Here is a 14910-nt window from a genome sequence, read left to right as displayed (position 1 = left end):
GCACCACCACAACTTTCGTGCTGCAATCCTAAAGCTAGGCAACCGGGTCGCATTTTCAGCGATGCTGCAACTTGCAGGATGGTGGCTGATTCCATACCTCACTCCAATCACTATAATCATTTTTGCTGCTGAGGGTTCTATCACCCCTGTAATAAGTCCATTTTTTAAGTTTAATGCTAATTATATACCAACATCAATATCACATTTTTTTATACAGTATCCACATAAATTATACCTTTTTTTTTTTAGAAGTTTTTCAAGATTGTTTTATAATCTACTGTTTAATTGTATTTATTACCCAAGGACAGCTGTCTACTGTCACTGGATTTTACCTCCTTTGACATAAAATCCTTGCCTTTGTCCCAGGAAAACAAACAAACAAACAAACAAACAAAAGTAATATATCAGTTACAGGTTTATTGCAAATAATACTTTTTTGCATTACTATAATAATATAGTAAAATTACCTGTGAAAAGCTAAAAATGCAATTACCTGAGATAATTATATATAAAAAGGCAAATGTGATTTACAAGAAATTGCCCCTCCCATGGTGGATACAAATGAAATACTGTACACATGACATATTTTAATCTAAATAACGAATTTAATGTTATTTTAAAGACAACCAAAAGTATTATCTTGCTCACGTGACCTTGTTGCAGCCAGTGTTTACAATACCAGAATGTTTAATAAATGAATATTTCTATATCTTCACACATACATATACACTCAAATATTCATAAATTACACACACAAACTCACTTTTATGGACAATATATTTAAATTAATAAAAAATATTTAAAACACAGGGATTTAGAGCAGAATTACAAAGTCTTTTTTGTTTGTTTAATTTACAGGTTTTAAAAATAAATGCCCGTTCCGATTGAATCCAAGCAGTCCGCGGTAACTATACAATGTAGCTGGTAAGATCCAGCAGATATGACGTCACATCAATGATCTGGTCTAGAATACCTGCCCTGGCCACTCTGCGGATGTTTCTATCCATCTGTTCGCACTGTGTGCCTAGGTAGCCTTTCTTACATAAACACTTGTTCGGCCTCATACAGACACCTCCATGTCGACATGCTGGTTCGCATTTTGCTGTAGAAAACACAAAAAATGCAACATGGCTTATACAAGTATTCTATTAACAAAATAGGTCATTGCAAAAGAGAGCGAAAAAAAAAACCATGTTCATAATACAACTAAATATACAGTTTTCCAAAAAACAAGTGTTCCATTACTTCTTACAGCAAAAACAACAACATTGCAAAGGCTTATGTAAAGCTCTAATTTAGTATGGGAGTTTGAGAGTAATTAGAGCATTGATTACAACATGAAGAACCCATCATGCTAAGCCTTTTCTGTGGCCCTGCAAGATGGTCAAATGAAAAGCTGGAATTTAAAGAATATAATTAACATGCATAAAACTTGTCAGTAAATTGTCACTTGCAATGTCAATACCCTACGTTTGGCAAACGCCACTTAATCTGTATCTTTGCACAAAAACAGGTTAGTGCAAATGCATCAAGTAGCTTTGGAACCTAAAACAAAAGTATAGCCAATATAGGACTGTGACCATTTACCCACGAGAATTGTGATCTAAGAGAATTTGAGGAAGTGATACATAAAACATTTCCATCATGCGGTGGTCCTCAAACTCGGTCTTCGGGACCAAACACAGTTCATGTTTTCCAGGTCACCGGTGGGTTTTTAAAATGTGACATTTGGTGATACACAGTGCTCCTGCCTGGTGACCTAGGAAATGTGTCCTGTGTATTGTCCTGAGGACCAGGTTTGAGAACCTTTGCCATAATGGATGGGTGTAAGACTTTACCGGCGATGTGTTGGCCATCATTTCTAACGATGAGTCAAACTTTTTTCCTTTCAGTACACGTAGAGCCTTACAGAAGCTGACTAGCAGATATATAGTATGTCATATTACAGCTAAGGGGGGTATTCAATGTTGTCCTGATTTTTTGGCTGATGCAGGTTTAACTTTGTTTAAAGTAGAATCTGCATTCATAGAAAATAGTTGAAAATGGCTGTTTGGTACTTGTTTCCTAGCACGGCCACAATCGTGGGGATCGTGTACCTTTAAGTTAAGGTACACGATCCCCACGATGGACCCGAAATCAGGTCCATTTTGCCGGCAAAGGTACAAAATCGGGGGCATCGCGTCGGTCGGGACCATTAACATTGGTCCCGACGCGACCGACGCGAATGCATTTCGCGACGCGACCGACGTGAATGCCCCCCGATTTTGCCATAGGCTTCAATGTTAAAATATTTTTTAACATTGAAATCGTGAGCATCGCGTCGGTCTTGTGCCATTATAATGGCACAAGATGAGATGGACTTGATTAAGTCCATATCACATTGAAAAAAATGTGAAAAATGTGAAATGGGCCAATATGACCCATTTCACATTATATATGGCCCCGTCGTCACCCCACGATAGACGCCAACCCGAAGCGTGGCGAGCGCAGCGAGCCCGCGAGGGGCGGCGGTGCGCGTCCTCCGACCTTTTCATTCCCCTACTATCCACGTCGGCGTGGAGTTGAGAATATATAGTGTGGCGAGCGCAGCGAGTCACCGAGCCCGAAGCGCGGCGAGCGCAGCGAGCCCCGCAAGGGGACGCGTATACCTGTGAAGTTATACGCGTCCGCTCGCCACGCTTCGGGCTCGGTGGCTCGCTGCGCTCGCCACACTATATATTCTCAACTCCACGCTGACGTGGATAGTAGGGGAATGAAAAGGTCGGAGGACGCGCACCGCCGCCCCTCGCGGGCTCGCTGCGCTCGCCACGCTTCGGGTTGGCGTCTATCGTGGGGTGGGGTTTACGTAGTAAAATTTGGGGGTCTAGGGAATATTTAACATTGAATCCAATGTAAAATCGGGTCCCAGGGACCCGATTTACATTTGATTCAATCAAAAAATCGGGTCAGTCGCGTCGATCGCATCGCATGCGACCAAATCACATGCGATGCGATCGACGCGATTTTTCCGACACGACCAACCTGATGTAAATCGGTGTGGCCGTGCTAGGAAACAAGTACCGGCTGTTTTTGATTAAAAAACGTGGACCGGCAAATTATTTGCCGATCCACGTGTTTTCTGACGGTGCATATTTTTTCGACAGTCGAAAATTCGGTACTTTGATTGAATAACCCCCTAAGAATGCTACTAGCAGCTGTATTTTGTAAGGATTTGCTGTCATTTAATGTTTATACCTTTTTGCACTATTTTGTGACTTTGCTAAGCTTCAACACAAATAAAGGTGTAGTACAGATGAGCACCAAGAGAGAGAACTCAAATCATGGTACATACACAGCAATATGGGAAACACACTACATTTCATGTAGAAACTGTCATTATGCTGAGACACAGTGCCCTTTTCAGCATTGATCCACCATTATAAATGACTACACAAGTACCAAGGCCCTAAATTATATATTCGGAGGCGCCCGGAAACATATAGAGCACTTTTAGGTTACATTACTAAATCCCAGTAATCCTTTTCTCTCCAGTTACATGAATCTGGGTATAGTTCTTGCTCTGTGGTGATGATGACAAATTAATGGAAAACAAATGACATGGTACATGTACAGTAATAGGAAGATTACTAACCAATTCTGCAGAATTCCCCTTCCCATCCTTGATTACAACAGCATTTTCCAGTGGGCGTACAATGGCCATTTTTACAGTTTCGGGAACACTCGGATGAAAGAGGCTGTGGGGGTATCACCGGCCGCTTGCATTCTTCAGGCACTGTTGGTCTGCAGCAAAACAACAAAAATACAACTTAGAAAATGTTCACCTATAAGAGGAATGTTATTAATTTATCATCTAATATATATTATTCTCAGCAGCTGCAGTAACTCCTTTAGCAAACTGTGATAGTCTGAGAGATTAACCTGTGCCTACTACAACAAAACATGGGAAAGGGGGGTATTCAATCTTTCGATTTTCGAAAATAAGGGTATTTCACTATTCCCTCCGGGACGTTTTCGCAGGTAAACGCCTGGGAATCACAGCTGCAGACTTGACTCATTTAAAAGCTGTATCTGCATTTGCTGAATAGATGGTACGTTTTTCAATTTAGCACCCGTTTCCACGGAAAAAGATGTGGATTTGCGGATACACGTTTTCCCAATTTTCGTATTGATTTCGAAAATTAGAAAAAAATTGAATATATGTAATGTGAATTCATCTATTCTTTGTGGAAACGGCCTCTATTTTCAGTTTTTTTTAGCTAAATAGAGGCATTAAATAACCCCCTTAGAAGTGTCTGCAGCGCTGCAGGGGTAGACAGCGACTGTCAGTTTGGAACTGATTACACAAAATAAACTTTTTTGTGTGAGATAAAATCACCTAAATTTATATATTATTAGTTCATAAGCAATGCTAATTTTGCTAGAAACAATATACTTTACAACAATGGGGTCTATTCAATGCAGTGGGCGAGCGGTGACAGCGAGCAGGGCTTCCAGCTCGCTGTCACCGCTCGCCCTGTCAGTATTCAACTCACCCTCATACGCCAATTCCCCATCACTCCTTTTTTTGAGCAAGGGGGAATCGGCGTATGCGGCTGCAGAAGCAGCAAGACTCGCGGCTAAATACAGTGGGTTCGCTGCATTAGCCGCGGGTCTCCCTGTTTGGGGGAATCCTCGCCGACCTGTGACGGCGAGGATTCCCCTGGAACGTTGAATAGGGCGAGCGGCCAGCGAGGGGGTTAAACAGTGAGGATTGCTGTTTTTCTGTGATCCTCGATGTTTAGCCACCTTGTGGGCCGTGGCGAGCGGCATTGAATACTACCCATTATCTCCATTCCTCAGATGCTTACTGTATCACTGGAGCAAGGCCAACATATCAAATTCATATGTGACATTTTGGATTGTGTTATAATTTTACACACATTAGGGAGGTCATTCGAATTAGATTGCCATGTTTAGCTTCTGCGCAATCAGCATTTATACGCATTACTATACGGCGAGGGGCTGCGGCCTTGGGAACGCCCAGTGTTTCACGAGCGGCCCCATGAAAATTCTGGATGTTCCCATGGTAATTTGGCGATTATGTGGGTGCCAGGGGAGGGGGGGGGGGGAGGTCAGCTGACGCCATCAGATGTCAGCTGCCCGTCCTCTTCCCATACAAGGTAGCCACAAATCTAAGACACCAGAGAGTGACTTAGATTTGTGTGCACCTTAGAAATCATTCGAAGGACAGCGACCACCGAATGATCTCCTACCTGCATGTATGCTTAACATCCATTTGCATGCATGCGGGGGAACTCGACATGCGAGGGGGGGCTGCGTTCATGCAAGCGGCATTTAAAGCACACGCAAAGCTGTGAATTTTATAGTGTTGCGTGTGAACCAGAATAAGGGCCTAGGATTGCTAAAAATTAATGCAAAAGTGCAAAAGAAATATTTCATTTTACTAATATGAAATGATGCAGCTTATTTTGCATAAGACTAATCAGTAATAGATTTCAACATTATTACTGTCCATTTGTATAAATAAATCTGCATCATTGTATAGTCCTTTTTCCACCCAGCCTTAAGGTGTAGTACAGCACCGAGCTATAACCATCATTACCACACGCTAGCTAGAAAAAAATATATATATTTAGTCCCAGGTGCAAGCAGTTAAAACGCATAATAAATCCAGTGACAGTAATGCACTGAGAACAGCCAATAAATTGGTACCATAAATGCAGCACAGTTGTGTGCTGTATTCTACTAGAATGGAGAAAGGCATCTTGTATATTGCATAGGTAAAGAAATCAAATGGGTGATTTGTATTAACAATTAAAACTACAGTATGTGTGATTTTAAAATGATACTTTACTGTACTAACAACAACTACAGTTATATTGAATTTAAATGTAATTGAACTTTTCTGGCATTGTTATTTTTTTCCCCTCTATATACTGTAACTCAAGAATATTAATATTTTAAATATCTTTACTATTGCATAAAATACATGAAAAAAAAAAAAACCCCAATATAGAGCAATATCCAATTACTAATGATAATAACTGCTTCAACGGAGGCTATCCAATTAGCCTTGATAAACGACCGTGAACCGCGGCTTATAGGGGATTTTGTTTCACCCTTTTCAGGCCAGCGAAAATACACAGGTTTCCCCTGTAAAAATATACGTGAAACATTGGGAAAAATTGCGCTCCCCATGGTTTAGCGTGTGTAATTGTATACCCCCCATAGTCTACGGAAAATGGCATGCATACTAATATACTAAATACAGAATACAAATAAAATACTAAAATACAATTTACCTGTGGAATCCAGGTTACTAAGAGCTGCCGGGTGAACTAAACCCAAAGTGCATCGAAAAATTTTGGATAGGAAATTTAACCCCTTCAGCTGTGGACTATTAATACATTATATCATTAAGGTTTTTGCGCACTTATCCTTTTTTATATATATATATATATATATATATATATATATATATATATATATATATATATATAAAACAGGATACCCAGCGCAAATAGTCCTCAAAAATGCAGTGTAATGTCCAAAATCTCCATAAATGTGTGCTGTCCTCTCCAAAAGGGGGATCGTACCAAGATCCAATGGGTACACATGCAAAGAAATCAAAGAAGAGACGCACCAATGAGCATAAATTCAACGTACATTTACTGCACACATAAAGCTCACGTACAGCAGACGAATGATACAGAAATATTCTTTTCCGCGTTGGGCGTGGCTTGTTCTTGTGACGGAGTGACGTCCTTTCTTCCACTGGTGGTCCTGCTGATCCTGTTCATCTGTGGCGAGGCTCCGGCGTCTTGGTGTTTGATCTTCTGGTCTGCAGCTGGGCGCCGGCGCTTTGTACCATCGGAGAGGTCGACAGTGGCTATATGTACTACCAGGCTGGCAAGCATATAATTCTAAACCTTAAATGTACGTGAGCTTTATGTGTGCAGTAAATGTACGTTGAATTTATGCTCATTGGTGCGTCTCTTCTTTGATTTCTTTGCATATATATATACACATGTTCATTTTAGCTATGATGTGTAAGCAGGTGCCAGGTTCCTAAGAAAACCAGTAGTTAATGTAGGACTTGCAGTGAAATGGGGTCCCTTGGCGATGGGCTGCAAGCTTAAATGCATTGATCAATTCATGAACTAAAACCCCATTATTTATTTATTGATTATTTGAATGTTAAGGTGAGTTAGTTTGTTGTAGTGAGTGATGGGCCCCCTGTGTTTGTATTTACTAGAGTGTGTGGTCACAGGCCACCGCACCCCACCCTGGGATGTGGGTGCTGTTTGCACCCCATTCCTAGGAATGGCGAGTGTGCTGATACTTCTATATCTATCTATCTATCTATCTATCTATCTATCTATATATATATATATATATATATATATATATATATATATATAGTTAGAGGGTGAACAAAGGCTCTCAGAGACTGGAATTGCAGGTGAAAAACCGGACCAGGTTTAATCCATCAAAGAAGCCTGTCAACGTTTCGGGGGTCGGACCCCCATCGTCAGGATATGTAGGCAGGTGTAGGTGTGCCTACATGTCCTGATGATGGGGTCTGACAGGTTGACAGGCTTCTTTGATGGATTAAACCTGGTCCGGTTTTTCACCTGCAATTCCAGTCTCTGAGTGCCTTTGTTCACCCTCCAACTGTATTCTGTTGGCTGTGTGCAGACGCAGACACAGCCATTCTGCAAGTGGCAACAGAGCAAGTCATCCAGCAGCATATCTAAGTCCTGAGTGACGGTCCTTCCTTTTTGCCTATATATATATATATATATATATATATATATATATATATATATATATATATATATATATTGCATTCTGCATTCTGGTGGAATCGATGCAATAAAGAATACAGTATCTATCCTTATGTATCAATGCCTATTTCCCTATAGATTGTAAGCTTGCGAGCAGGGCCCTCCTACCTTTTGACTGTCTGTAAATACCCTGTTTGTTGTATAACTGTCTCCTTTGTAAAGTGCAACGGAATATGCTGCGCTATATAAGAAACTGTTAATAAATACTAAATAATTTTTTTTTTTTTAAATATATATATACACTAATAGCTAGTAAATCCTCATTCTACTGACAAAGAGTCCCAGACAAATATGGAACAAGGTGCAAGTTTAGAACATTTTACCCATCTCTAATTGTAGTCTCTTTGTATAAAATGACAGTGTTGTAATTGACATACTGCACTGGTTGGGGTTTATTTACTAAGATTGGAAATGGGATGTTGGTATGTGCAACCAATCAGAATCTACTTCTTATTTATTTAGCACCTTCTAAAAGATAATAGATATAATTTGATTGGATGCCCATAGCAACATCCCATCTTCAATAGAACTCCTTTCTTAGTAAATAAACCCCCTTGTGAGAGATCCAACATTTAGTGCATACGATCTAAGAGCTTCACCATGATAAAAGAACATGAAAAGACTATACAAGAAAGGTTATTGAAAAGTATCAATTGGGAGAAGAATAAGAGATTTTGAAGACATTTAAAAAGAACCAAGAGATAGCACATACTCTAGATCAGTGATTTTCAACCTTTTTACCTTGCGGCACACTAAGTCCGATTTTAAAATTGCCAAGGCACACCATGAGATCCCCACAGGGCAAAACACATTGGCCCCCACAGGAAAAAAAAAACCTATTGGCCCCCATATAAAAAACAAACACACTGGTAACAAAATAAAATACATTGTCCCTTTACATGAGAAGTAGAGACCAGTAAATAGCAGTTGAACTGGTGGTGGCTGTAAACTGGTTTGGGCATCTCTAGATCTGGGGGCACACTTGAGAACAGCTCAAGGCACACTAGTGTGCCACGGCACAGTGGTTGAAAAACACTGCTCTAGATTATGCATTGTGTGAAAAATAAATCTTTTAGGAAGGTCTATGGCAACTCTGCCCATAGGAAACCAATAGCTTAGGTATGCATTTCACCAATCTGTGCTGTAACGGAGGATGCAAGAAGGAAACTACTGGTGAAGAAAAATCAAGCATAGACTTACATACTAATACAGGTAGAGGGTGAGTTCCATGGCCTGATGTAATCTTGAATGGACTTTGGGCTTTAATGCTAGGTGTCATCAATAATCTCAATCTTCCACCGTGCATGTCCCAAGAACACTATCCCTTTAGTGAAGTATGGTGTAGATAGAATAATACAGTGCGGAAGAGTCTTTGTTTTAGGGACAGGAAAGCGCATCAAAATAAAAGGCAAACCAGATGGTAGAAGACCTAGGAGGCTATTAAATTTAGCCCCTAGACTCAAAGATAAACCAGCCTTAGTTTTCAGTGTTATAAGACTTAAGAAATGATTTATATTCCAGGAGAACAGTGATTCGGCTCATAGAGTGGACTATATACATAAATAAATGTCCTGTGTGAGACAGACTTGGTCCATATCCAGCCTGACGGAACTTGAGCCACCAGCAAAGATGACTGGGGAAACTTAATTATACAGATGTGCGTACAGACTCAGACCCACAGATGCAATTATGTAATCAACTTATTTTTTATTTAGAGACGATTATGAAAAAGCTTTTGAGTTGTTTATCTTATTTAATAATACCGGATATTTTGTGTTAAATTTCCAAATAAATCTACATTTTCTTCTCCCATTATGTAAGAAGAAAATGTCAAGAATGTGAAAGGGAGTGGAAACGTTTTGCAGCCACTGTATACATCAGAAATAGCATTTATAGGCATTAAAAATGTGCTAATCAACATAATAAGTGCTTATTATAAAACGGTAAATGAAATTATATAGTTTTCTAGCAAATTAAATTCTACAGTTCAACCATAATTCATTTTCGCATAAAAACAAACAATAGATGTTATTTACCCCTTTTACATCAGGTTATTTACCCCTTTCACATCGGGTTTCTTCCCGACTCGACCTGGTAATTAGTGCGATGTGAAAGGGGTTACCGGGTGCCACAAATGGGTAGCAACCCGGCAATAAGAACCGTTAAGTAAGAAGAGTTCATACCGGTTTGTTGCTATACGGTGTGAACGGGTTAAACAGGTCGAGCGACCCATTTCCCATTCACACTATGGAGGAGGCAACGCTTGGGGGGGGGGGGGGGGGGGGTGAGCGGGGTGGTAGATGCAACATCCTGGTTGATAAAGGTTGGGTTGAGAAGTAAGAAAAAAATGTTAAAATAAAAAAAAGAAAAAAGCTAAATGTAATATATTTTAAAGGCCATTAACATCTCATAAATATATTTTATCAGTATTTGTGTAGCTCACTTCTTTAGCATGTACATAATATTTGTTTGGATTGCTAATAAAACCTGAAATATTCAACTATTAGACCAATACCGTCAATCGTCTTAAAAATCACTTACCAATAAATGTAACTATCCTGAATAAGAAATATCATGTTTACCATTGTATATTATTAACCTAAATAACAAATGAACCTAGTAGTAAAAGCTATTCATACAACCATAGCATTACAATTGCCATAAATTTACAATGGGCATTACGTTCTTTAATTACTATACATACATTTCTATGCAATGTATGAAGTCTCACATATATTTCAGGTTTAACAAAATGTCTTCTGGACGGAGCAACGCAGCCTAAAGAAAACATTTCTATAACCTGAATCTAATTCAGCCAAAATAAACACACTAATATAGAATGAGCATATTGAAGTTGAAGCTCACTTTATAAGTATGCATGTTTTATGGCTATTTCAATATATATGCTGCCTTGCATGCATTCACATATTTTAATAGGGCCTATAAATAATAGCACCTGTGATCCAGATCAGTTAGAAATTAAATATATCGCTATAGCTTTTCCATAAACATGACTACATTAATGCCTTCACAAATCCCAGGTTTTGTATATGTGGAGAAACTTATATCACATCATAAAACTGCAAAAAGTAAGAACCAATAATCTATTAAATAAAGTGTTTCTGTATCCAATAACAATTACAGCTACTAACATACAGTACATGGATGCGCAATGGGAATGGCTGATGCACTAGATTTTGACATGGTCAATTTGCAATTATTCCATCACTGCTGCTGAATCTGACCATGGGGCCAGGATCAAACATAAAAAAATGTCTGATGGGAGAACAGTGACCACAACCTGAGGGGGTGCTATAAAGACCAACATTAAAGGGTGCAACATATGGCCTTTTCTAGCCGATTACTGCTTAAAAGTAAAGTCATAAGTGAAGTCAACAGACTCTGATGCAGCATGCAAGAGTGTATGTAGTTCATCTGGTTCTCCTCCAGACCCCACAACGGAGCTGTGTGAATGGCGACTGCTAATTGTGAGAATGAGGACACGGTGGGGATCACTGTTGCTGCATGAATCAAGCAATAACACTTCCATCTACTTGCAGAAATATAAGAGACATGCAGTTGTCCATGCATTACAGCTGCTAAAAATGACGGGTGCCGGACGGGGTCCCGACAGTCGGGATCCTGACAGTCATTAACCTGACGTCGGGATCCCAACTATTAAAACACCGACGGCCGGGTTCCCGACGGCCGTCTGCTATTTTCCCTCGTGGGGGTCCACGACCCCCATAGAGGGAGAATAGAATAGGTGGTGAGCGTAGCTCGCCACCGTGCCCGCAAGGGCCACGCTGTCTGAGACCAGGCAGTCGGGATCCCGATGTCGGGATAATGACTGTCTGGATCCCGACTGTCGGTGAATCATACCACTCCCAAAAATGACATAGATAAATGGTACTGTGCAGTTGTCCATATGTATAGCAGAGGAAAAGTCCTCATTGCACGCAGAAAGTAAATTAGGTAATAGTCCATATGGAAATTAGGACGGCAAAATTGACATAAATGTAATAACATTTAAAATATATAAAACATAAACGGATAAAGTGAGCTTTAAGTCAGGGCTGGCCAAACCGGTCCTCGAGATCTACAAAAGGTCTACGTTTTCCAGATCACCTAGCTGGTGCATAGCTGTAGTCATTACTAAAGGGGCATACACATGGGGCAATTTTGTGCTATTTTCTAAGCAATCTGACTAGCAAACGCGATCTAGGTCATCCTGAACCCTGCTTTTTTTGTTTAAGTAAAACCTCACTTACCACACTTCTCTGCATGTGTATGGGCTCTCTATGGGCAATTTAGACACTGGGAAATCACCCACCCTAAATATCTCAACATGTGTAAGCCTCTTTAGGCTACAAATGACATGGAATAGACCTCTGCTTAATAGCCGAGAATAGGGTTATACCACTGAATGTACAAAGTGTGCTTCCTGTATAGGGACAAACATTTTTGTAAAGTATCTCAGAGGTGGAGTAAGTGTATCTGCAGGAATGGAATGAGGCTGTTTTCCCTTTTGAAAAGCAGTTTGGAAAAAAGGCCTTTCTTGCTGAAAAATAAAATCCACCCCCTCCACATTTGTCTCATTTATATAAAAGCTAGCAAATGAAAATCTTACTTCTGCATCATGCAAACACTTCTTCATCATGATGTGACATTTTGAAAAGCCAAGCTTTTTGAAGGTTGATACAATTGGCCACATTGCAGCATGCTTACTAACATTCTGAAGCCCCACGTGGGAGAGTGCAGCCAGGTCGGTATAATAGGGGGTGTGGTCTTAACCTGGGTGGGCAGCATGCGATTGAGCAGTATTGAATAGCAGGGGTGGAGCTACAATTACATCATTTAGCACAAAATGTGTCATTGGCATCCCTGGATCTCCCACTTTCAAGGATGGCTGCAGGGAGGTCCAGGTTAAGTGGGGGATTTTGTCTGATGCCGTCTTCGGGAGACTTGCCTGCCATTCCGGGGAGTTGGGAGCTTCCTGCTCCATACAGCACGGTAGGCAAGTATGTACTGCACTCCCTATAGAAACTACTACCTTATACAAATAAGGACCACAGGTGATATACCTTATATCTGCCTCAGATCCCTGTTCATACATATTAGGCAACAACAATTCTTACAGAGCTACAGTTTCGGAGAACTTAGGATCACAAATATGATTTTTCTCCTAGGTCCATATCTATCTATCTATCTATCTATCTATCTATCTATCTATCACTCTACCTGTACAAGGTGACCTAAGTCCTCACCTTGTATGAAGTCTGAGTTGACTTGTTCTCTGCTATTTTATACAAATGATTTAACTGATCTCTATAATGCCTGCACATACATCTGCCGTGGAAAGGATTGTAGAGAATATATCATCATTATGAGGCCTACACACATAGCAATTTAGGGGCATTTTTTAAGCAATCTCAATAGATCACATCGCTCAGTGTGTAGGGGCATAGCGATATCGATGCGCGGCCCTGCACGTCACTATCGCCCGACGCTTAATATCCAGCATGCTGGATAAATCTATAATGATCGTGTCAGGTCCAGTGTTCTCGCCGGAGAACACTGGACCTGACAGATTGCTCAGTGGCACATCCCTATGCAGCGATGTGTGCTGAGCGTTCTGAGCAATCTAGCATCGCTCAGAACACTCATCAGCACATCTCCCCGTGTGTAGGCCCCATTAGATAACATGATCTTTCTCTGTTGCTAAATTGCACATTGCAAATTGTGTTTGCCAATAGTTGTTTTTATTATTATTGTATATTGTATTATTTGTACATATTGTACTCATGTCAGAGATAGATCTTTATTTGATCATACATTACATTATGTTTTGACAAACTTCAGAATAAAATCATAAGCGCATCCTCCAAAAACTGAGCACTTTCCTCTCCCTGATACAGGTCTGTGTATTTAGCATCACCGGACAGTCAGATAAGCGTCATTCTCTTTCGTATACACGTTACAATTCTGGTCTTCATATACCCTTCTCTATACATTTCCACATAGATTCATTCTGACCCTGGGCAGGAATCCTCCCCCTTTCCTACAAATATTCCCCAATACACCGGCGTTACAAATATATGATAATAATAGGAAATGTGCCAATCATGCTGAATACGTCGGCTCAAACAAAACAAACTGCGAGAATAAAACTCTGCAATATCGTATTTGTATTTGTAGAACACTAGACAAAAGTCGCAATGTTTTAAATCCATGTTTTTTTTTAAATAACTTTATGTAATAAATTAAACTATGACACACTTGTTCTCGACCTCTCTTCTTACAAAGCTACATTCTATTTGAAAGCACTTGTGGAGCTACAATGAATATTAACCAGTACACTGCCAGCTTGCCTAGAGAAGGGATTAATAACTCAGAGGTTAGTGCAACTGCTAAACAGTTTGCACTACTAGCAGGGTGGTCGCCCAAGCACCACCTGCTGCATAAGCACTTAGCAGCTGGGTCAACAGGCCCTGCAAGAGTTTATCAACTAAAGGGGCCACCTGCATAAAACTTTTCCTGTATAACCATTGAGAGCAAGCTCACTGGGATTTTTTGCTATGAGATACTTTTTTTTGAGGGGGGGAGGTTGGTATATGGGCCTGCAAACAAGTGAAAAATAGACAAATAACAAGTCAGAAGACACAGAAGCAACTGTCCAATAATTGAAGTAAAGAAAAGAAACTTGGTTGCTTTATTTTGGAGCACGTTACACGTTAAAATATATTTCCCTAAGGAATTGGTTTTTTTTATTGGAAAACTTTTGCTATAATGTACGTCCATATTGATATAGTCTTAGATGATTTTATTTGAAATGATTACAGAATAGTAGTGGAAGGCATGGAATACATTTCACACCTGTTGCTGAATTCCAGCATCCTTCTCCTCCCTTCCGCCCACCCACAAGTAATTAATAACAATACTGAGAATGTGCAACGTAAGAATAAATATTGTTGGATTAAGTCTTATACTGCATGACTGCGTTTTGGTACAGAGTTAATTTATATAAAGGGGGGGGGGGGGGAATGTTTGAGCTGTACACCAA

The 14910-nt window shown here is 40.1% G+C and overlaps 1 protein-coding gene across 1 annotated transcript in view; it reads right to left on the bottom strand.

The window, feature by feature from the left end:
* Nucleotides 1–400: 400 nt before the first annotated feature.
* The window catches only part of HHIP (hedgehog interacting protein), a 120466-nt gene continuing 105956 nt past the window's right edge, over nucleotides 401–14910 (bottom strand). The window contains exons 12-13 of the mRNA XM_083171096.1: nucleotides 3632–3780; nucleotides 401–1102 (exon numbers count right to left, since the gene is read on the bottom strand). Of these exons, the coding sequence (XP_083027222.1) occupies nucleotides 909–1102; nucleotides 3632–3780 (343 nt within the window). The 3' untranslated portion in view covers nucleotides 401–908. The remainder of the gene's footprint in view (nucleotides 1103–3631; nucleotides 3781–14910) is intronic.

Source organism: Crinia signifera, chromosome 1 (genome assembly GCF_055691185.1).
Source record: "Crinia signifera chromosome 1, ASM5569118v1, whole genome shotgun sequence".
Lineage (NCBI taxonomy): Eukaryota > Metazoa > Chordata > Amphibia > Anura > Myobatrachidae > Crinia > Crinia signifera.
This window is presented reverse-complemented; position numbering and strand designations above follow the sequence as displayed.